The 25,275-nt window shown below is 40.7% G+C and overlaps 2 protein-coding genes across 5 annotated transcripts in view; one reads left to right on the top strand and one right to left on the bottom strand.

Moving 5' to 3' along the window:
* The window catches only part of LOC130681357 (basic salivary proline-rich protein 1-like), a 46,199-nt gene extending 25,380 nt beyond the window's left edge, over window positions 1-20,819 (bottom strand). Inside the window, exon 1 of the mRNA XM_057494271.1 lies at window positions 19,480-20,819. Coding sequence (XP_057350254.1) covers window positions 19,480-20,819 — 1,340 coding nt within the window. The remainder of the gene's footprint in view (window positions 1-19,479) is intronic.
* Window positions 20,366-25,275, top strand: part of SENP6 (SUMO specific peptidase 6) — a 115,635-nt gene continuing 110,725 nt past the window's right edge. For all 4 annotated transcript variants that reach the window (XM_057494332.1, XM_057494333.1, XM_057494331.1 and 1 more), the window contains exon 1: window positions 20,366-20,550. In XM_057494332.1, the coding sequence (XP_057350315.1) occupies window positions 20,499-20,550 (52 nt within the window). In that variant the 5' untranslated portion in view covers window positions 20,366-20,498. The remainder of the gene's footprint in view (window positions 20,551-25,275) is intronic.

Genomic DNA, 25,275 nt, shown 5'->3' with positions numbered 1-25,275 from the left:
TTTAGTGAGAGATTGTGCTGTAAAGCTCATAGTTACAGAAATTATAAAATGTTCATAAATTTGTCAATCTAAAGAATGCTAGTGTAACAGTTTACAATATCCTGCTTCTCAGTGTTCACTAGAAATTAAGGTACCTAATGGTTTTAAGTTCTAATTAAAACTACTTAAAGTAATACGGAAAACATTTCTGCATGCTAAAGAATGTGTCTTTTGATAATAGAAAGTAACTTTGTTCTAAAGTACAGCTGTTTATTTAGAGGGAGAACTCTAAATATAAGAAGAAGGTTGTAGAAAGTTTTGGAAGAATTTAATATGGTCATGCTATATAAAATTAAAGCAAATGAGTCTCGGTATCAAGTACACAGCAAAATTAGAATTTTGTTTTCAGTTAAAAAGACAAAGTTTTCTTAAACTGTTAGTCTGCTCTTAATGATGAAAGATTGCAAAAGGCTTTCTAATTGTTTTATCAAAGAAGTTTCTCATGCTTAAAGTCTCAATGAGTTGTCTGAGTATTTAAGAAAATGACATCTTAATATTAAAAAGACTAAAAGCTAAAGTTTGCTAACAACTGTGTAAACTTCTTTATTTGCCTTTGAGGTATTTTGTCATTCTGGTTAAATGGATAAGTATTGCTTCATAGCAACCTATAATACTATTTAAGCAAGTGCCAAATAAACTTTCTTCTGGCAACTTCCCAAAATCAAATTCAAAAAGGTACTTTTACCTCGAGTTAACTCTGATATTTTCCAGAAGGCCCCTGGAACATGTCAGAGGAATTTTTTTCTCAGTGGAGAAAGTATTTCACTAATTTGGCTTATTTATCTGATATATACTTACCTGCTTAATTACCTGGAAAGCACTGTCAAAGGAAATGATGCTCAACTTTGTTCTGAATGTTTTTTTGTTACAGAAATATCCGAATTTCCTTATGTCTACTGTCTTGCAGTAAGCTCTCATCAGATCTTTAACCATTGTCATTTGTAAGTCTTTTGCCATTTATAGTCACTGTTTTATTACTCCTACACTAGTAAAGAACTAGATTTCAGCAGAACAGGTATTGGTTACATAGGATTAAGTGAACTAAGGAAGATGGTTTTGTGACCTTTTGTTTCAGATGTTGCTGATAAAGTGTTTTAAGCTTTCTCTTAAGCTGACAACAGTTTCATGAATGACAATACCTTTATAAGCAGAATTGAAACATTTATCTTTCTCTCTACCTGACCCCTCAAGAATTTAAAAGCTTTCAGTATTTTTATGTTTCATGGCAGTATGTTTATTTGCATAAGTTCAATAAGAACCTGCATTCCTTGTAAGAGGACCAATTAAAATCACAGGTTATACTACCAAGGCTTTGACTGGAATGTCATACCTGAGAGACACGTGCATAAACTCAGGTATGGACAGCTTTAAGGAATTAAGGTTGACTTTATGAAGCCAACAAAGCCCCTTGGAAGAACTGGCCTGGTACCTTGCTTACAGGGTTCCCAGCAGCCTTACCAGGTGAGTAAGGAAGGTCACTTCCTGGCAGGTTCAGGAACCTCAAGATGTCTCGAGGACCTCGAGAAGAAAGGAATTCACCCAAATCTACAGGTACTGCAGGCAAAACCTGATGGCAAGTCTGGCTTGGCTCTGGCCTCGAGGCCTTTAAAAGTTCAATCTGAAATTCCTTACAAAAAGTTCCAGCAAGGCACGTTTAAAAGAGCCTATGTAATCAATTGCTCTTCTTGCTGCACTTATGCAAATAATCAAGCCAACTGTTAATTGTTTTCTTAATCTGGCCAATTCTAATAAAAATAAGGGTGATTTTAGAGAAAAATGTTGTTTCAATAATGCTGTCTTATCTATACTAAATCCTAATATCCAGAATTCTAGTTTCCCCATAATACCTGACTATGATTCTCAATTAGAGTCTTCATATTTCTAGTTCTCATATTCAGCCATGCATTCTTAATCTCATCAAGTTTGTCCTTCCAGAATAGAAAATCCAACTCCAGATGTTGCTACTTAACCTAATAACACGATTTGTTTTATCTTGCCTAGAAGCCACAAAACTGCAAATAGTAATAGAAATGAAACCCAGAATAGAAGCGCCAACTTTCTGAGGCCCTCTCAACTGACCAGTGATGGAGACCTAGCTGCACCCTTTACTGCGCCCCCTTCTCAGCACGAAGCAGCCAGAGCAGTCATCGCCCCTTTTCCCTAGCAGCAGCTAGGGTCTCTATCTGTAGAGGGGAGAATGAGACAGGGACCATAGTCTTAGACAGAATAAAGTGAGAGCCTCTGGAGGGGGCAGGGCAGGATATTTGCAATGAGAGCAACGTAACTACATGCTGGAAACCCCCCTACTAAAACTATGTTGAACATTAAGCTCTAGAATGATTCTTCAGTGAGATCAGTTAATGTTCCCCAGATAAAGAAGAGTAGCACATGTTTTATTATGCTAATCATTTGTAATAGTGTATAAGATTCACTTTAGCATATTAAAAGCCCCAGGCCTCTGTGCTGTCTTTCCTCCTTCAGATCTGACTAGGTAATTTTGCAAGCTGAGCAATTGACTTAGCATGCAGACCTAGCTGTAGACGGCATAGCGAAAGGCAGGATTCTTTAGCAAATAGACAATATCTCAGCCCACCTTAGAGGCTGGGCATGCAGTCTTTTGATGTGTGCCGGAACCAAGGCGCCAGTGTCCCAGATAGAAATCAAGGCAGGAAATTATCTTTAATATTCAAGGTCCCCTTGCCATCCTACTCCTTTTACTAACCCTTGGGCCCTGTATCATCAACAGGCTGGTCCAGATTGTCAGAGACCGCGTGGGGGCCATCCAACTGATAGTCCTCCGTGCTCAATACAAGCCCCTAGTAATCTGGTTACTCCTGCTTACCTTTAGACCATGTATCCTCAATAAACTGATAACTTTAATTAAAGATAGAATTAATACAGTCCAGCTAATGGTGCTAAGCCAACAGAATCAGCCTTTATCTCCTTACAACTGCAAAACCTTATTAGACCCATGATTGGGTCCCTTCTTAGGATCCAGAGAAAGGGGGGAATGAAAGGGCAAGCTCCCAGATTCTATTTCAGCCAATTGGGACTCGGATCCTACCTCAGCCAATCGGGACCCGGATCCTATTTCACCCAATCGGAGCTTGGTCTCTCTCCTCTCCAGTCAGCAAGGAGCTCACCCACCACCCTTAGACCCTGCCAATTGACCAGAGCCATGACCTATCACCCCACCAACTACCCCTAGATCCAGCCAATCAGCCAGAGCCACGACCATCACCCCACCAACTGCCCTAGAACCCCATAAAACCTTTGTGGTATTGAAACTAGCTCTTTTTCTCTGGCATCTTGCCACTGCGTTGGTATAGATGAGAGATTGAGCTCGAGCTAGCTCGAATAAAGGCTCTTTGCTTTTGCATCGGTGTTAGCTCCTTGGTGGTCTTCTGGAATTCACGACTTTGGGCACAACAATATTATTTGGTTTCTTGATTACTTGGGTACCAGCAAGTGAGTGCTAGGTCACAGACACAAGGAATCAGCTGATGGAAACACTGATCTTTTAAAAACTGTGATCTTCTAAGCGTGCACACACACACACACACACACACGCACACTCACTGGCCTATTGTGAGCTCAGCTAGAGTAAACCAGTTATTTTGAGAGCTTTGATTATTAAAGCTCCAGAATTCCGGAGCAGAGACTACATTCTGGCTTGCAGCAATTCACCAGAATTTAGTGCTGGTCAGTGTGGGCCAAACAGTGCTACAGGTAGATCAAAACAAAGTGTACCAAAGGAAAAACCTTCGATGCTTTAATAATCATTAAGAAACTACTGAGTATTGATTTAAAATCCATAGGAGTGCTGTGGAATGTTAGTCAATAATAACAAATCTCATTAACATGTTAGCAAATAGATGATTTCTTTGAAGAAATTTCATGCTAGGTGAGGTAATGCTGTTGTCTGCTAACCAAACACATTCTTCATACAGTGAAAGCTGATCATCTACTGGTTGAATCAGCCATGAATATTTTGGAATAACCACATTAATACTGATCACATTAATCATATTAGTAATAAAAATCACATCAGTATTAGTAACAATGAACCCTACAGCCTTGAATCTGAAGAACATGTGGTGTCTGTTTATACATGTATATTGTATCCTGAATCATCCTATCACATGACATATTACAGGATGGATGCAACCATAGAGAAGCTCTGACTTCAAGCCATCTAAATGGGTTTGTTTTTAGAAATACCAAAAGACCTTGTTACACTACTATGTCATCTCTAATACTCTCGCCTGAATAGAGGAAAGTTTCATAAGGGATTCCAGCATGGTTAAGCAACTGGTTAACATACATTAAGAAGTATGGCTGAATATTTTTAAAACAAAGATTGAATTATAACAACATATTAGAAACAGAGCAGTACAAATATACATACAAGAAGGTAGGCAGGCACGGCGGTCAGCACTTGAAGTTAGTATAGGATTGCGTCATGATTTAGGATCCTTCTGAGTTTGTTTCATGGACACACCACATATTTAAAATAATTTTGTTGCTAGGAGTTTAGTTTTGGTAACTGAAGATTAAAATAACATAACAAAAAAAATGTTAGAAATATCTGAAAAATACAAAAATATTTATTGAGTATTTAGTCATGCTGAGTTGCGAAGGAAACTTGATCTAAGTAGCTGTATATTCAATGTTACAACCTCATCTTTATTAACAGCAGGATTACCTAAAATTAAAGGGCGTGTTTAGATTCCTCTAATGCTCTGATGCCAGAATCTTTGGTTCACCAGGTCAGATGAATGACTATTAAATATTGTCTATGTTCAAGATACTGTACTGTGGGACACATAAAGAAATATTCGAAAATATTTCCTGGCCTTAAGGAACTTACAATTTAGGTGATTCCAAATTGCAGCACTTTGATGTCAATAGGTCATATCTCCTTTGTTTCTATTATCCTTTCAGAATAAAAGCTGGATTTTAAAAATAAAATGTAATATCATCCTTTCACATTAACTGTATTTTTGGTCAATACTTGAGACAGTGATATTAAAAAAATACTCAAGGCAAGCATTCTTGGAGAGTTTATTCTAAATATGGTAGGATTGAGATATAAGGGTTTTTAAGAAACAGAGGCACAAGTATAATTTTGAATATGAGAACTGGTGCTTGTTAGTTATGAAAAGTAAAAGGCAATGTGCAAGAATCATTACAAACCTATTACTACCGCCTGGCCACTGAAATAAATAAGCACCTGTGGACAATGGGCACTAGCATCGCTGCCATGCAAGCGGTGCATGCACTTAGAAGGACGCAAGAGCTTTTCAGATGGTATAACACCATCAACTCAGAATGTTTATTAGATGACGTGTACACACAAGATAAAAAATCAAAAAGTAGAAAAGGATTTACAGTAAAAAGTCAATCTACCTCCCACCTTTGTTCCCTTCCCCAAAGAAAAGGACTGTACCTTTCTTACTGCTAAAATAATCCTTTTATATGACTTTTCTTCTCCAAAACTTTCTACTCCTTCTGTACTTCCATTTCAGTTGTTTCCAATCTAAATCCTTACAACTTAATGGTGCAGTCATGAGAAGGACTATATTACAAAGGCCACACTCTGAACCCAGCTAATACCATCGATATAGAACAGCTGGAGTCAGCTGACTGGTCAGGGCGATGTGGATGGCCTGGGGATGATTCCCTTAGATATGGAGGATGGATCTCTTTCAGCATGCCATTTTCAGGGCTAGGCTGGTGTGTTTGAAGCAGTCGCTATGTCAGGGTGAACGGGAGAGGCCTGACTGACTGACATGCATCAGACAGTCCTCCCTGGACCCAGCCAGCGGCCAACGCCACGGCGGCTGAATATCAGAACAGGAAAGAACCTTGGTGGGTTCCCCGCAGAATCCAGGACACCTAAAGTATATCTGTGACATTGACACAAATTTGATGACACAACTTATTTGATTCTTAATTTAGAAAACCAAAACAAAATATACAACCTGCCTAAGATTGTGAGGATAAAGTAAGTATATCTATCTATACAAGATTAGGCAAAGCTCTCCTATGGACTTAACAGAAAATCATTTCATTAATTTACAATTAATCCATATTACAATCTAGTGTTTTAATGTCTACTGCTGGATAGAAATGTCTCATGATGAGCTAACAAGTATTCAGAAGAACAGAGTTTTCACGTGTGGCCACAAAGCCACCAAGGCTGGGAGGCCGCCAGGACTGATGCCTTGGACCTCACTGAGGTTAGCCTCGCTTCATCTCACTGCAGGCACACCTTCTACTGACTGCATGCCCGTGCTCTGCTTTATTACAGGTCACAGATATTTGCTGCTTACAAATGAAGGCCTGTGGCAGCCCTGTGTTTGGCAACCCTACTGCCACCATTTTTCCAACAGCATTTGTTCCCGTCGTGTTTCTGTGTCACATCATTGTAATTCTTGTAATATTTCAAAATTTTCATTTTTATACTTGTCACAGTTGTCTGTGAGCAGTGATCTTTTATGCCATTATTGTTCTTGCTTTGGAGTACCACAAACCACATGCGTATAACAGGTGAATTTAATGGGTAACTTATGTGTGTTCTGACTGCTCTACTGATATCTCTCCCTCTCCTCCAGCCTTTCTAGTCCCTGAGTCACAACAATATTGAAATTAGGCCAATTAGTAACCCTAAAATGGCCTCTAAGTGTCCAAGTGAAAGGACGACTCTCATGTCTTTCACTTTAAATCAAAAGCTAGAAATGAATAAGCTTAGGGAGGAGGGCATGTTGAAAGCCAAGACAGGCCAAAAACTAGGCCTCTTGCCCCAAACAGCCAGGCTGTGAATGCAAAGGAAAAGTTCTTGAAAGAAATTAAAAGTGCTTCTCCAGTGAGCACATGAATGACAGGGAAGTGAAGTAGCCTATTGCTGATATGGAAAGAGTTTTAGTGGTCTAGATAGAAGATCAAACCAGCCACAACATTCCCTTAAGCCAAAGCTTAACTCCGAGCAAAGTCCTAACTCTCTTTGAGTCTGTGAAGGCTGAGAGAGGTGAGGAAGCTGCAGGAGAAAAGCTGGAAGCTAAGAGGCTGGTTCATGAGGGAAGAAGGGATCTCCTTAACAGAAAAGTGCAGGTAAAGCAGAAAGTGCTGATGGTGATGCTGCAGCAAGTTATCTAGAAGATTTAGCTGAGATAATTTTACACCAAACAGGTTTTCAGTGTAGACAAACCAGCCTTATATTAGAAGATGCCACCTAGGACTTTCATAGCTAGAGAGGAGAAGTCAGTGTCTGGCTTCAAAGATTCTAAAGACAGGTTGACTCTCTTCTTGGGGGATAATGCAGCTGGTGACCTTAAGTTGAAGCCATTGCTCATTGACCATTTCCCAAATCCTAGGGCCCTCAAGAATTATGCAAAGTCTATTCTGCCTGTGCTGTCAGTGGAACAATACAGCCTGGAGGAGAGCATATCTGCCTATGGCATGGTTTACTGAACATTTTAAGCCCACTGTTGAGACTTACAGCTCAGAAAAAAAAGATTCCTTTCAAAATATTACTGCTCATTGATAATATACCTTGTCACCCAAGAGCTCTGATGGAGATGTGTATTGAGATTCATGCTGTTTTCATGTCTGCTAACACAACATCCATTCTGCAGCACATGGATCAAGGAGCAATTTCAACTTTCAAAGTTCCTATTTAAGAAACACATTTTATAAGGCAATAGCTGCCATCGATAGTGATTCCTCTGATGGATCTGGGCAAAGTAAATTGGGAATCCTTCTGGAAAGGACTCACTTTCTAGATGCCATTAAAAACATTTGTAGTTCATGGGAAAAGGTCCAAATATCAACATTAAAAGGAGTTTAGAAATTGATTCTAACCCTCATGGATAGTTTCAAGGGTTTCAAGACTTGAGTGAAGGAGGTAACTGCAGACGCAGTGGAAACAGCAAGAGAACTAGAATTAGATGTAGAGCCTGAAGATGGGACTGAATTGCTTCAATCCATCACAAAACTTTAATGGATGAGGAGTTGCTTCTTATGGTTGAGCAAATGAAGTAGTTTTCTGAGATGGAATCTACTCCTGGTTAAGATGCTGTGAAGATTATTGAAATGACAACAGAGAATTTAGAATATTATATAACTTAGTTGATAAAGCAGCAGCAGGGTTTCAGAGGACTCAGTCCAATTCTTAAAGAAGTTCTGTTGTGGGTAAAAAGCTATGAAACAGCATCACATACTACAGAGAAATTATTGGTGAAAGGAAGAACCCATCAATACAGCAAACTTCACTGCTCTTATTTTTAGCAATGGCCACAGCCACCCCGACCTTCAGCAAACACCACCCTGGACAGTCAGCAGCCACCAACATCAAGGCAAGGCTTTCTACAGGTGAAAAGATTACAACTCACTCAAAGCTCAAAAGATGGTTAGAATTTTTAACAATAAAGTATTTTTAAAATTAAGGTTTGCACATTGGTTCTTTTGGACATAATGCTACTGCACACTTAGTAGACTACAATATAGTATAAACACAACTTTCATATGTACTGGGAACCCAAAAAATTCATTTGACCCACTTCACTGTGATATCTGCTTTATTGTGGTGGTCTGGAACCAAAACATCCATACCTCTGAGTTATGTTTCTATTAAACTAGCAAAAAGAAATGCAAAGATTAAACAAGCTTAATGGTACAAATGAGTGGAAGGGGATCCCTGATGTTTCCCTTTTTCCTCACAGAAGTAATGTCCTAAGTTCTGCGACCAGGGAGAATCGAAATCCATGCTCAAGGACTGATCCTATTACCACATGAGAAAAATGTTTTGCATCACAGCGCACCTTACTAAAATTTCAGTAAGATTGGCTACAACCCACAAAACCTGTAACATGTCCAGACTGCAAGAAATGGAAGTACTTAAATTATAAGATAACTCAGCAAATATTTATTGGATACCTACTAATAGTTCAACACCATGCCAGATACTGGACAATGATTTGTTTTTGTATCTAATTTTTACATTTGGTTTGATTTCTTTGCCAGAGATATATGCCTATTTGAGGGAAGGTAGAGATTCCTATGATGGTTTATTTAAATGGGTCAACTATCTCAATAATTTTAGAGAACTTCTTCTCTAAAATTAGCAGTTTGAACTGTGGGCCTGGGTTTTATATTATTTTATATTATTACAGGTATTTTTAAAACAACATTCTAGGGGATAAGAAGAATTAATATTGTTAAAATGGCCATAATACCCAGAGAAATATCTATAGATTCAGTGTAATCCCTATCAAAATATCAGTGGCATTTTTCACAGAACTACTGCAAATAATCCTAAAATTTGTGGGGAACCACAAAAGACCCTGAATTAAGAAAAATAAAGCAGGAGATCTCATGCTCTCCAATTTCAAACTATACTACAAAGCTATAGTAATTTAAATAGTATGGTACTGGCAGAAAAATAGACACACAGGTCGATGGAACAGAAGAGAGCCTAGAAATAAGTCCATGCATATATGGGTAATTAATATATGATAAAGGAGCCATGAATAAATATAATGGGGAAAAGACAGTCTCTTCAATAAATAGTGTTGAGAAGACTGAATAGGTACATGCAAAAGAATAAAACTGGATTAGTCTAACACCATACAGAAAAATAAACTCAAAATGGATTAATGACCTAAGTATAAGACATGAAACCATGAACTTTTAGGAGAAAACATAAACAGTACTATCTTGAATATCAGCATTAGTAATTTTTTTCTGGCTATGTCTCCCTAGGCAAAGGAAACAAAAGCAAAAATAAACAAGTGGGACCACACCAAAGAAAAAAGCTTCTGTACAGCAAAGGACACCATCAACAAAACAAAAAGGCATCCTACTGAATGGGAGAAGATATTTGCAAATGATATATCCAATAAGAGGTTAATATCCAGAATATATAATGAATTCATAAAACTCACCACCAAAAAACCCCCAAGTAATTCAATGAAAAACTGGGCAGAGGACCTGAATAGACACTTTTCCAAAGAAAACATACAGATGGTCAATAGGCACATGAAAAGATGCTCAACTTTGCTAATCATCAGGGAAATGCAAATCAAAACCACAACGAGGTATAACCTCAGACTAGTCAGAATGGCCACTATGCAAAGACAAGAAGTAACAAGTGTTGGTGAGGTTGTGGAGAAAAGGGAGCCCTCCTACACTGTGGGTGGGAATGTTAATTGGTGCAGCCACTATGGGAAGCAGTATGGAGGTCTCTCAAAAAGTTAAAATGAAAATATCATATGATCCTGTAATTCCACTTCTGGAAATTTACCTGAAGAAAACAAAACCACTATCTTGAAAAACATGCATAACTGTGTTTATTGCAACATTACTTACAACAGCCAAGGTATGGAAACAACCTAAGTGTCTATCGATAGACTAATGGATAAAGAAGTGGTACATATACATGGAATATTACTCAGATGTTGAAAAGAATGAAATCTTGCCATTTGTGACAACATGGATGAACCCTGAGGGTGTCATACTAAGTGAAGTCAGAAGAGAAAGACAAATATCATATGATTTTACTTACATGTGGACACTAAAAAACAAAACAAATGAACAAACAGAAATAGACTAATAAACACAAAGAATAAACTGATGGTTGCAATAGGGAAGGGAAGTAAAGGGATGGGTTAAATAGGTGAAGGGGATAAGGCCATACAAAATCCAATAAGAAAATTAATTAGTTATGAGGATGAAAGTACAGCATAAGGAACATAGTCAATAATATTGTAATATGTTTATATGTTAGCAGATGCTAACCCACTTATCATGGTGAGGATTCAGTAATATGTAATTATTGAATCACTATATAGCACACCTGAAACCAATAAGATATTCTATATCAATCATATGTGTGGATAAAATGAAAGTTCCTGTGACCGGGATTCTCACTTGGCCCTGGTTGGCTAGCTCACTACATGTGTGGGCAATACGTTGCTAGTGACTCTATTATATAAAGAGCTCCACCCAGTGCTCTGGTGACATGGTGGCACAGCTGCAAGGCTTCAAGAGAGCAGAGCAGAGGCTGGAGTGGTGGCAGTGCTGAGGACAGAGACTGGGACAGCTGCAGGGGTAGAGAGGCCCAGAGGACGGCTGTGCAGGCAGAGAGGCCCAAAGGCAGAGACCAGCTTGCTGTATGCTGACTTGCTCTGAGTGGACGAGATTTTAGTGATTGACCTGCCACCGTGGAAATAAATTTGGGTATAATCCTTTCACCCCAAGAATGTTTTACTGTCATTTTCTTTGGTCACACTGAATCCATAGTGAACTTGCCTGGGGCTGAAACCCGTTGGCAAGACAATATGTCAATTTTTTTTAATGAAAAAAAAAAAAAGAAATCTAAAAAAAATACAGGCTTTAAGACGACCTGCAATAAAAACACAAAACAAAACAGAAAAACTTTCTAGGGATAAGAACCCCACATTCCTAATTCACTTTTAAACCCATATTCCAGACAATGTCTAAATCTATTAAAGACACCAAAGATAACCTAAACTAGCCACATGATTTTAAAGAAATAGACCAGGTACTTAAATTTTTTTCAAGTGGGCTGATTTAATGATAACAGGTAAGAAGGAAATTGCACCAATTCCCTGTTTCCCTTCGTTTCCCACCAGGCCTCAGGGGACACCGCATTCCTAGTCCAAACAGCTCCCCCTGCAGGACAGAGATGACGGCTACTGACGTGGTATTAAAGGCTCCTGGGGGACCGCAGCTTGTCCATAAGATACCCACCAAGCCCCCTCTGGGGAAAGAGGATAAAGAGGCCAGGTAGGCATCAGCATTGGTGCTTGCAGCCGTAGTTCAGATGGTACATACACGGCCTGCTCCCGTCAGAAGCGAACGTGTGTCCTGCTCTGCCAAGTGTGTTACTTAAGAGGCAAAGGCCTTTGCACAGTGAAGACCCAGGCACAGAACCAAATACTAAATGCTTTACCTTGCTTGTTAGGATGGCAAATGTTACTAATTTGTAGAAAGTAAAATATTTTCATGGGTGTGAGCGGCTGACCAATACAAAATGTTTATAATTTGTTATAAAATATATTCCAGTCCAAAACATTATGAACAAAATTATGACTTTTTCTGAAGAGGAGATAATCATAAACATTCTTTAAGCAATTCTTCATTAACGGCCTAACACATCTTCCCTTTCATCTCCCTAAATGAGAGGATTTCCTAAGAATCTAAATCTCCAATTTGTCACGTTATGAATAATTGCTAGGTATCTGTTCTTAATAATTATACTGTTTGCTTTCCTAATACATTGACACCAGGTTGTAGTACATGTCTGTATTATAGGCTTAATAGTCACCATGTAACTTCTACACCTTTAATAAACAAAGCTTTCCAATATTACTTTCATTTGCATAAAATACAATATTAAGACAAATCTAAATTTTCCACAATTATTTTCTAGGCAAAGATATTAACTTGATTCAAGATATTAGGTAGAGCCATATGAAAGTATCAACATTTGACTACTTTTGGCTTACAAAAACAGCAATTTCATTTGATTCCACCTATCTGAATGGTGGTTTTAAGAATAATGTACTCAAACTGAATAATAATCATAATAAACAAAGAAATAGAACATAGAGGAACAAAATGTAAGTATTTAGAATTCAATTATTTCTTATGTATAGTTTTCCCACTTCCAAGATTATAGAAATTATATGATTTTTATACCAAAAATTTTAAATCCTTAAGGATGGACAAGGCCTGCCAGATGGGGAAAAATATGCAAATTGGGGAAGTCCACAATGACCATATTTTTGTTTCAAGGAAATATGTATTTCTTTAAAAAATAGCAAGATAATACTGTTAAACTTTGAAGTTCCAAGGAAAATATCTAAAAAACATAGCTTTATTCCTTAGCTCAAAATTATTGAAAATACTGAAAAATCACTAGGTAGCAGTTACCCATAATCCAAAAACTTAAAATTCCATAAAAAAAACTAATTCCTCCACATCAATTCTTTAATCCCTTTCCTCTGAAATCACCTGTGCTACACAGCTTAGCTATATATACTTATAAATCTATTATAAAAATGAAATCATACTGGTTTGTAACTTGCTTTTTCTTTCTAATTAATCATGGATGCTTTCCTAATCTGTACAAATAGATGATCTACTTCACTGGTTTAAATAGTCGCAAAGCATTTCATTAGGTGGATGCTCCGTAATGAATTTGATCATTTCTCTGTCCTTGCAATATGTCTTTTGGTACTTATTTTATTGTGTCTGTGTGATTGGTGAAAACACTGTGGACCCTTTATACTGGGAATGTGGGCAAAGGCTTGGTAAACTTTGAGGTCATCAAAGCATCTTCTTGGAAAATACTGCTTTAGAAAATAGCTTGCATTTGCATTAGACTATGTTCTTGAGGAATAAAAGAATAAGAGAAAAAATGATAAAACATACACATATACACACATACACACACAGGAGAAAGTGATACCTCATGTATTAATATTTATAAGGAGATAATATTTAGTAGAACAGATGAGGAAGTTAGCTATAAATTGAGACTTTTAACCTCATAAGGTGAAGGTGTATAAAGTCCAAACCCCTTATTACATTTTTTGTGCTTTGAAGATTTGTTTGTTCACCTGTAGAAGACATGACACAGTAAAACTGAAAGTTAATGAAAAATGCAGAATCCTAATCAGCTTTAGTTGAGAGTCAACATTACAGACAGAACAGCACTTCCAGAAAATTACTTTGCAAGCAATTACTACATTCCTTTTGCTGTTATTAACTGGAGACAAGAACTGAAGAATAAAAGCCAGAAAAAAGATGGCCATCAGCAGAGTCTGGTAAACAGGGCAAATGGAACATGATGATCTAGGGAAACACATATCTTTACCATTTTAATGTGTTATACTGGGTGTAAAATGTTGCTTCTAGGTCCACTGATTATAGTCTACCTTTGGGGTCATTAGCACGTGATAATGATAAAAGGAGAGCATAAATTTTGGAGTCAAGATGGACCTGGGCTCAAATCCTATTTCTACCCCTTTCTAGGTGAGCCACCTTGGAAAAGTTATTTATGCTCTTGGGTCTCAGTTTCCATTTATAAAATAAAAATAACAGTAGATATTCAGTAAATGTTGGTTAGGAGATCTGGAATAGACCTAGCAAATCATACTGGGAGCATAAAGCAAACACACAGACACATTACTCCCAGCACTGGTTCTCAAAGTGTGACTCTCAGGTCAGCAGGATGGGGACAGCTTTGAGCTTTATTAGAAACGCAAACCTCACTGTGTGGTATGCTTGAAACCAGTATAAGACTGTGTATCACCGATACTTCATTTTAAAAAAGTGCAAATTCATGGGCTTTACCCAGACCTACTGAACTAGATGGTCTGAGATGGCCCCGGAAACTGTTTTTACAAGCTGTCCAGTTGATTCTCATGCATGATAAAGTTTGAGAACCACTGCTGCAGAGTTCAGCTAGACGTGAGTTTCACGGGACCATTTCCATCACTGAGCATGAAAGGATCCTACAGGGCAGATTTACCTGTTAGGCACAGTGCCTGGGACCCACGATATTTTTAAAGACTTAAGAAAAGAAGTTTTAATTTAATTTCTTTCTGAAGAAAAACATTAACATAATGATAATAAAAAATATGTAACAATAAATCCAGTGTGATGGTCTCTTTACACCACAGCAGTTTTAAAATCAACTTAAAAAATAAGAAGATGGTTTCACATAAAGCACTCTAAATCTGGTTAAAAGAAATGTTTAATGTATTTCTGGTGGAGGAAGGGCCCCACAATGGCAAAAGTGCCTTGGGCCCAGGAGAGTCAAACGTCAGCCCCAGTTTCTAACCTGGAAACTTGACTGTTAATTTATAAATGTCAGCACTGAGATTGCTGGTAGGAACTGATAGTTGTAAGAAATGTGTGTTATTTTGAGTGTATATTCATTTTACACTAGAAAAAAAATCAGTTTGAGTTTCACTTAGTCAAAAGCTTAATGTTTTAAACATTAAAATTTTAGCTACTCAGGTGCCTGCTAAAATTCTTAAGAAAAATTCTGCCAAGGGGAAGAAAGACAGAAAGCATTGACTAGAAGAACTATGAATAAAAGAAGAGAATGAAGCATGGTAGGATTAAACAAAAGCAAAAATAAGATAATCAACAGGTTGAAAGTGGAATATTATAACATAGAAACTGTCAGAACAGAAATGTATATACTTATAACAAACTTACACATTATTCTCATATTACAGTCATCATTCACTCTAACACAAATAAATGCATGTCACCCTTCAAAAACCACCAACCAGACATAACTTGCAGAACCTATTGTCTTCTGAAACTTGTATTTAGTTATGAACTAACTACACGCTGCACTTCTACGTGTAGTGTTCAAAAGAACAAGATTGACCGTTGTGTTTTCAAAGAAATAGATTCATTAAAACAGGATTACTATTTTATGAATAAATAGTATTAAGCTATGGCATAAAATAGGAGTAAGTTTATTCAAGTGGGTTTACATACAGCATTTTAGATTCTAGCTAAAGTAGAGGAAACACCAGCTGTGACACAGAAGAATTCCTATTCATATAGAGAGGAAGCTTTATTATTATGTATCTATTACCAACTTAATTCTTCCTTCTGTCAGTTCCTGGCCTTCTCAAAGCAGCATAAGTTGTTTCAGCATTGTAATCTTCAAAGCCAAACCCTAGATTCACACCTGGATTTCAAATCTTTCAGGAAATCTTTTCTAGATTTCTATCACAATGTTCTTTGGGGCAAGGACTTTTCCTGGACCTCTGAAAAGACTTTATTAGATGGTCTTTAAGGAGTCTAGGTTCCAGAATTCTACAATTCTGAATTTTCCTTGGGAAAGATTATTGTAAATACATTGTATTCATTTGTTTATTCATTCAACATAAATTTATTAACCTACTGGTGGAAGACTCTATAGACAGACAGGGTTGAAGTAGAAAAGATGATGAAGCACTCGAACTGAAAAAAGTACAGTCACTGGAGCTTAATTAAGAATGTGAAAATGCTGCAAGACAGGGCTAGTGAAGTAGGTAGGCAGGCTTCAGTAGATCAATTAAGGATTTAGGATTTTATACTATGAGAAACAAGAAAACTTTGCATGGTTTTAAACAGAAAGGTTGATCTGGTTTATATTTTTAAAAAAGGTTGTTGTGGCTTTTGTTTGAGAAATGAATTAGAGGTGGGTAGAGAGAACAAGGAATGGCCTGATTCAAGCTGTTATTACAGTAGCTGAGAGGTGATAGTGGCTAAGATTAGGATGGGTCCCTGAGCTGGAAAAAATATGGACAGACTGCAGATATATTCAGGAAATAGATTTAATTTTTTTTTTTTAAAGGGAGTTGGGTGATTTCTAGGTTTCTAGTTTATGAAACTGGGTGGACGGGAACACAATGCTCTGGGCAAAGAATCCCCAGAGGAGTCACCTCGGTGGGGGTCTCATGCTCTTGGATCCTTCCGACTGGTTACATAGGGTCTCCTCCACATCGTTAGTATGCGATGACCACGTAGCCTTGAGGATTTTGGTCCTTTGGTCCTTACCATCAGTTATGCTGTCTTACAGGACTCAGATGGCACAGAGGAGATTCTTGGTAAAAGGATTCCTGAATACATGTTTCTGAACCGATTTAAATAGGCTCCAGCTATGCTGATGAATTGCCTGCAAGTTCTCAAATGCACGATGTGGTCAGAATATCTTGAAGGTGATAAAGAGTTGGATGAGCACTTTCAGCTGCCAAGATGGCAAATGCTGGTGGAATGAGGAAAGTGGAGACCTTGAAAAGGTACCAGGGAAGGGAAAAGGCACCGAATCTGTGAGGGAGCCGAGTTTTTAAAGGGGGGACTCTTCCTCTATTTTAACAGGGAACAAAGAATGGAATGGGTGAGTACAGATGCAGGTAGTTTTGGTAAAGAAAGAGCATATTCACCTAGCATGTCTCTTTGATGTAGGAAGCAAGGAATTCCCTTGCAGTGAGGGGAGAGGTGTTGGGGAAGTTTGATACAGCGGTGGGGGCAGCTGCAGAGCAGGGTGGCAGAGCAGGGAGCAGAGAGGGGGTAATACCCAAGCTCCTCGGGAGACAGCAGCCGTGCTGCTGCAGGGGAACCGGTCTGCTCCGTTGGGTGACTTTCCTCAGCAATGCTCACCTTTCGGTGTCCTGACAGGAAACATGGGTAACAGGATTCACTGAGGGTGAGGGTCTTAGGACAGGAGAGGAGGGAAAAGGAAGAGGCAACGGAGGGGAGCATATAGTAAAGAAAAAAATAACATACCATGGAATCTAAACTATGTGGGGAGAGACATAAAAGTTTAAGAGTAGGGGTCAAGGTTTAGGGATCACAATGAGACTGAAAGCGGTCACAGCAGTAGTAGCTGGGGATGCGGTGTTTGAACTCCTGAGTCTGGGAGAGAAGTAGGTTCAGGGGTCAACCCTGGGAATGGGTGACTGGAGTGAGTTAAAAGCCATTGGAGAAGACTTTGCATTAGGGTTAGAATATTGGGTGGTGGGACCATTTTTCTTGCTGTTCTTTTTTTACAAATTTTCATTAATGAAATAATTAGAAAAAATAAAGTACTTTATCCACTGTAATTACCCATCCTTTCAACTCTAAAATAACTTCACTTTTCTCCATTATATTTATCTTTTATGTCAGAATTAAATTGTGTTTAATACGGCAATGAACAAGTTAGCTGACATCTGAACAGAATTTGCTCAATTTAAGCAATAAAGACATATTAGACTTTTAATAAAAATTCAAAGTATAACTCCAGAAAATTGGCTTTGTGATTAATCATATTTCTAATATTCAAAGGCATTTTACTAGTATTGTTAATTATTGCTAATTATCACTAATAGTATTTTATTACTAATTGAATATTAGTAACATTCCTAAGCTTCAAAAAATGTATGTATTAAGAAGGGCTACTGATTATTTGTATACATGCTAAAAATGTACATATATATGTATATATATATATATATATATGCTAAATACATCCCAGTTTCAGGGATGTCCTAAATCTTAAGTTTTCTAAGCCCTGAATTCTGGATAAAGGGATACATGACCCTATCAATTCTTCATTGATCATATTCATATGAAAGAAGTGATTTCTGAAAATATCTTTAATCTTAGACTTCAATATAGAAACTGATTGTTTCACCTGGAGTTGCAGACTCATAGAATAATTGAACTGACAAGGAATCGAGACATTGTTGAATCTAGTGGCTTTCAGAGCATGGTCCCCTGATCAGCAGTACCTTGCATCACCAGGGAACTTGTTAAAAATGCAAATTCTCAGGCTCACTCCAGAGCCATAGAATTAGAAACCCTAGGGGTGGCATGGAAGGATCTGCTTTAACAAGTCTTCCTAGGTGATTTCAATGCTTGCTAAAGTGTGAGAACCCTTGGTTCAAACCATACTTCTCTTTTTTAGAATTGGAATTATGGAGTCCCATAGAGATTAGCTAAAATCAGTAACACTTAAAAATAAAACAGTGGACTTTGGGAGATCCTAACTCCCATTGATTAAAATACATCTTTTATTTAAGTCCACTTTGTTTCCATTCCACTGTGTATTAGTTTTCTAAGGCTGCTGTAACAAATTACCACTAAGTTAGCAACTTAACAAAGATTTATTATCTTCCAGCTCTGTAGGTCAGAGGCTCAACATCTGTCTCATTGGGGGTAAAATCAAGGTGTCCGCTTCACCTTCTGGAGGCTCCAGGGACAATCAGTTTCCTTCCTTCTCCAGCTCCCAACGGCCACCCACGTTCTGTGGCCTTTGGCACCTTGCGCTTCCCAAGCCGGCATGTGCACGTGACCACAGGAGCTGCTCTGGGAACGACCCCGTGCCGTCTGTGCAAACGGTCCCGTCCAGCCCCCCACGGCTGCCCATCACCTCACGCCTCGGCCTTACCCTGCCCTGGGCGCAGCTCGAGGTCACGGGCCCTCACAGCTGCAGCACTCGGGACCCTCAAAAATAACTAGATTACATTCACGTTGTTACTTTTACTGAATCAGGCCAGATTACTAGTTCATTTTAGGAAAGACTTTAAAAGCAGTTGTAAACAGAAAGGTCTTCTGCCCAGGCCTTGGTTGACAGGACAACTAAACTGGTTGGAACAGTTTGTTCCCCAGAAATTGCGCTTCATCAGTTTTTTCGCGTCATTTTAATTGCCGTATTATTTTCATTGATATATAGCATAGATTGTCGTTTTTAAGAGGGATAGTGAGAGATTTAATGAACATGTTCGATTAGAGAGCTACACATCGAAGGGGTGGTTTCCCTGGTGGGGCTTCTATTTCCTTTTATGTATTTTCCAAATTCTCATTAATGAACACGCCTTACTTTTATAATAACAATAAAAAAGGAAACACGATAGTCACCTGCACCTACGAGGCTGCCTTGCGAAGCAGGACATGGGGCTCTCAGGTCTCAGGCACATAAATAACGGTTTTTTTCCCCCGAACGATAATTTTGGCAACTTTTTAAAACAGGCATGAAGGCCGCGAGCCACTTCCCAAGCGCGGTTCCATCCCGTTCGCCGCCGCCGGCGCACGCGGGGCCTCCTCGGGGCGGCGGCCCTGGGCGCTGCGGCTGCGGGCCCGCGACCGCGCTCGCCCGCCGCCCCGCAGGGGCCCCGCCGGCCGGGGTGCGGACGAGCCGAGCGGAGGCCCGGCCGGCGCCGCGGAGGGCGGCCCTGCGGGGGCCGGGCGGCGGGCGCCACACGCCGCGCCCGCTCCGCCCGCGAGCCGCGCCGGGGCAGCTGAGGGGGAGCGCGGGGGGCGGCGCGGCGGCTCCGGCGCCTGTGGGGGAGGAGCGGCGGCCGGGCGGCGGCGGCGGCGGAGGAGAACCAACGCGCGCACTGACGGTCGCGGAGGCTCTGCTGATGCGCTCCCGCCCGGAAGCGGGGGAAGGACGGCAGTAGCGGCGGCGGCTGCGGAGGAGCAGGCGGCCCGGGGGCGCCTGACGGTCGCGGAGGCCTCGGCGCGCCGGGCGCAGCCATTTTACGCCCCGGGACGAGCGGAGGCGTGTGCGTGCGCTCGCCGCCAACCTCCCTTCCTGGAGGCCCGCGGCGAGGGGAGCGTCTCAGGCGGCCCGGCTGGCGGTGGATGGGGAGTCGCGGGCCGAGAGGAGCCGTGCCCGGGAAGCGCCGCCGCCGCTCGCGTCGCCCCGGAGGGGCCCGCGAGGCCCAGGCCGCGGGCCTGGCCGCCCGCCGCCCCGCGGGTAGGCCCGGCAGCGCTCGGCCCGCTTTTGTGTAGGCCTGGTGGCCGGGAGCGCCGCCCGCCGACGGCCGAGCCCGCGGCCCGCCACCCTGCGGCGACCACCGTCCTGCGGCGCGGCCCCTCATCCCGGCGAGCGCGGCGGCCATGGACTGAGGCGGCGGCGGCGCGGGAGGAGGAAGATGGCGGCCGGCGAGCGCGGCGGAGGCGCGGGGGAGCTCGCTCTTCTGGAAGGTACCGCCGCCCCGGCCCCTGCGGGCGGGCGGGCGGGTGTGGGGGGTGCCGAGCGCGGGCCTGCTTCCCGCGCTCTCGGGCTTCTCGCCGAGTTGGGGGCGCCGGGCTCGGGGCGGGGGCCGCAGGTGGGTGCGTGCGGGGGTCCCGACAGCGGGGCCGCGAGCGTGGGGCGCGCCTGCCCCGCTTCCCGGCCTCAGGCCGCCCGCGGCCGCCGGCGACAGGTGGGCTCTGGCCCATCCGTGTGCGGCCCAAAGTACTTGGTGAGGCATTTTATCCGGAAAAGGAGAGAGAGAGCCTCAGCGTGACTTGGGGGGCAGGCAGGAGGCGCCGCCTGGGTGTTGGCTGCCCACCTGCGAGGCAACGGCACCCGGGCTGCGGGAGGGCCGGGCCGGCGGCGGGGAGCGGGGCCGGCCTTTGCCCGCACAGGCGGGGACCCCAGAAGCGCTCCTGACGCCCCCGTAGCGGTGGGTCGGGAACCTCACGTTCCTTTGCTCCATTTGGCTGGGGGCTCAGTGTTTACGCTGGCAATTGAGTGTATACATAGGATGTTTAGGAAAATGAGTCTGTTTGCTTTGCAGTAACTGTTAAAAAGGATGAACTACTCTTTGGGTAATTTTGCAAATATTTTCATGTGGGTACAAGCAATACTTTTAAGAAATAACTAATTGGTAACACTTCTGAATTAAAGTCGTGTTAACTGTGGAAACAAGTTACGTTCAAGGATGGGTATGACTTGTTACAGTGGCTGTAACAGAACGTGCTCAAATGAATGAATGAATGGAGACTACTCGAAGTGAGCGGGAAGAGAAATCCTAATTTTCCTAATTCTTCTTACTTGACTGTAGCAAAGTAAAAAAAAAAATCTTGGTGTGCAGGCCAGTCTTTATCTAACAGTGATGAGAGTTTTAGGAGGTTTCTAGTAAGAAGATGTGGAAAGCTTGTAAGTTTTTCTGGATTCATTTCAGATCACCTTCGCTCTAGTGTGGGCAGAAGAGGTACCTGTCCAGGGATGAGAGCGGTACAGCTTGGATTGCAGGTGGTGTCGTGGGTGGTGGTGTTGCCCTGATGCCAGCTAGCTTACTGGTGCTTATTGGGCCCCGGCCCGCCCCTGCCCGTGCGGATGACCGGTGATGTTGTGTGGTGGGTAGGGTCAGGCTTCTCTATAGACTTCTGATTCAGTTTTAGTTCAGACTAGGTAAACATCGGTAGGATAGAACGCATAAGAAGCCAATAGATACAGGACTGATGTGAATTTCAAACTGCTTCTAGTTTATTGTGACCTAAGGGTTTGTGAATGTACAGATGTACAGGTGTGATCAATTTGAGTTTCACATGCCTCCTTCAGGATTCTCATAAAGTGAACAGCTACTGGTTTAGAATATGAACATACAGGAAAGCAAGGATTTCAGTTTCTCTCGTCCGATTTTTGTATATTATTACTGGATCTTTCTAAATGGAGCAATAGTTGGCACCACTTGAATTTTTTGTGTTTAATTTTTTTGGTTATTTACACTTTTAATAAAGAAATACTCCATTATAACTTGTCATACATTTTGTTAGAATACCATGTTGTTAGTTTTCAAAATGTTTCCCCTTAAGCCCTTAGAATTTACTGTTTAAGCATCTACGTAGTGAACTTTCCTTACTCATCAGTAGACTTGAAAAACTAAAGGTTTTCATTCACTCATCAAATATTTACAGCAGCCTACTCTTTGCTAGGCACTGTACTGAGGTGAATATAGCAGTGCATAAGATAAAGTCCCTGCCTTCAAAGAACTTAACATTTAGTGGGAGGGACTTTTAGTAAACTGGTAAAATGTAATCCATTTAGAAGAATCTCACCCCATGTTTTCACATAGTTCCCTTCTTCACTGTATTCAGTTCTGCTCAGACCTTATACAGCCTGCTTAAAAGTGTCATGCCACCACAGGCACGTACAAACGTGTTTTTTACTATTTTTCATATAGAATTTATCACATGTATTTATGTTTTCGTATTTCTCAATCCTACTAAAATATGAACTCCATGAAAGCATTGGTTGTCTTTCCACTGTCATGTTCTTGAACATACTTTTTGTTAGTGAAATAAACAAGATGATAACAGTATGATAAAGGCTATGGAAGAAATACACAGAGCTGTGGAAGAAGGAGACAGCCATTTTACATAGTGTTAAAGTCAGGAAAGACCCTCTTGAGGTGACACCTGAGTTAAGGTAACATCTTCATTGTGAGACATGTAAGACTTACACGTCAGATACAGGACTGGCAGAGAGGATGATGTAAATGTTCAGAAACGGTATATGGTTCCATTTCTTGAAAAGGAGGTCATTAACAGCTAAAATGTAGCAAGCAGAGGAGAGAGTGATAGGAAAATGAGGCAGGATCATGAGTTTTTATTTCATTCTGAAATAAAAGTGGTAAGTCGTTGAGTTTGGGGCAGAGTGTCATGATTTATATTTTTAAAAATCACTTTTCTGTGGACTGAATTAAAGAACGAGTAAAAACAGGGATGTGAGTTAGAATATTGTAGTCTAAACAGAGGGGCTTGGATTAGGATGGTGGCAGTAGAGATAGGGGGAGAAGTGGATAGATTGAATATGGGCTTGGATGTAGAGTTTACAGGTCTTGATGGCTTGTAAGGGCGGAATCAGAGATGACTCCTAGGATTTTGGTTTTAGGGGTCAAGTAATTCATTTTACTGAGATGGACTAGACTGGTAGAGGAATGCTAAGTTAATGGTTCTACTTTGGTCAAATTAAGCTTGAGATGTCTGTCATCTTATGTTTTAAATTAAGTTTTACATCCTTATGACTACATAAGTAAAATGTTAATTCCATTTCCTTTTCTGGCTTCATTAGGGAAAAGGAGACCTATTGACTACTGTTGTACTTCTGTCCTTAAAACATCACACTACAATTGTGTGAATTTAATCAGGCCATCACTTGCACTGAATTTTCTTTCTCTTCCTTGACATGTTTCTTTAATATTCGCTTAAGGTTGTTTTATATCTTACACCTCCTTTCCACTTGTGATAATTAGGCAGGTTTCTGTGTGTTCAGTCATTAAACAGATATTTATTGAGCAACTGCAATGTTGTAGGTCCTGCACTGAGAAGCACAGTGATGGGGGGTGGAAATGGATGGTTTCTCAGTGGAGTTTGTAGCTCAGTGCGGAGAGTCAGTAATCAAACACACTTGCAAGTGTAAAATTACAACTGTCAAGTGCAACAAAAGGGGATTATTCACAATAATAAGAATCTAATCAGGGCAGATTGAAGAGTGAATAGGGAGAGAAAGGCAGGGAGACAGCTTTCTTTCCAGGCAGAGAGAATAAACTAGAGGGAGCATGTCATGTTTAGGGAACTAAAGGGAGGGCTGGACAGTGCTGGGAAGGAGAGTGGTGCAAGATGGGGCTGGACACCGCAGCATCAGGTTTGTTTCACAAAAGGTTGCTTCCATGTGGAGAAAGCTTTAGGGAGGCAGATAATCACCAAGGCCAGTGGGGAGACTGGTGGTGGTGGTGATGGTAGTTCGCTTGTTCTCCTGACCTTATTTTGGTGTTGACCCTCTTTTTCCTTTGCAGAACCTCCAGCAAGGCTACTTCCTCTCTCGTTTTTTCTGCTCATTTACACTGCTCTGTTCAGTTAGCTTTCTTTCCCTTTGCTTTTTCTTCTACTTCCTAACTGATTCACCAACATTTTCTCTTATTGTTTTGTGCTTCACACACACTCTCTCTCTCTCTGTCTCTGCTTGGTTTCCTTTTCATTCTGGCCATCTCCTTTTGTGGACTTAGTCTCCTGGGTTCAAAAGATTGATGCTAAACTGTTCCACGGTTGTCCTCTGTACCAGCAACATTGCTTATGTCTCCAAATGAAATTTCCCCTTATCCATACATTTAATTAACATGAAAATGCAGTTCAGAACCCAGTTTGTTACTTTTCCTGGGGACAGTCAGTCACAGTATATCTTGAACTAAAGCAGTTTCTTCTAGATGATTGACATTCTCTAATATGAGCAAGGTCTTTAGTTGCAGCCTGCTCAGGGAAACATACCGGAAAGTTCCCATTTAGCTCTGCCCTTTTCCTCTTGATTGCACTACTCTTAGAAACTAAATCATGTTGTTCCTTCCTTACTCCTTAAGCATATTTATATCCTGGTTTAGTTCTAGTTGAATTGATTTCATGTGCTGACATGGAACAGTGAAGTGTAGAACCTCACTTGGAATGGAAGCAATTCTCATTAGAAATGCACTGAGTATCAAAAAAGGAGTAACAAGTGCTGGCAAGGATGTGGAGAAAAGGGAACCTCCGACACTGTTAGTGGGAATGTCAATTGGTGCAGCCAGTGTGGAAAACAGTAGGGAGGTTCCTCAAAAAATTAAAAAGAGAAATACCATATGACTCGACAGTTCCACTTCTGAGTGTTTACCCAAAGAAAACAAAAACACTAATTCAAAAAGATGTATGTGCCCCTGTGTTTATGGCAGTATTATTTGTAATAGCCAGAATATGGAAGGAACAACCTCAGTGTCTATGAAAAGATGAGTGGAAAAGCAGATGGGGTACATATGATAGAATACTACTCAGGCATAAAAAAGTGAAATCTTGCCTTTGTGACAACTTGGATAGTCCTAGAAGTTGTTATGCTAAGTAAAATATATCAGAGAAAGACAAATATCATATAATTTCACTTATGTGGAGTCTAATAATTAAAACAAATGAACAAAT

Source organism: Manis pentadactyla, chromosome 16, assembly GCF_030020395.1.
Source record: "Manis pentadactyla isolate mManPen7 chromosome 16, mManPen7.hap1, whole genome shotgun sequence".
Classification (NCBI taxonomy): Eukaryota; Metazoa; Chordata; class Mammalia; order Pholidota; family Manidae; genus Manis; species Manis pentadactyla.
This window is presented reverse-complemented; position numbering and strand designations above follow the sequence as displayed.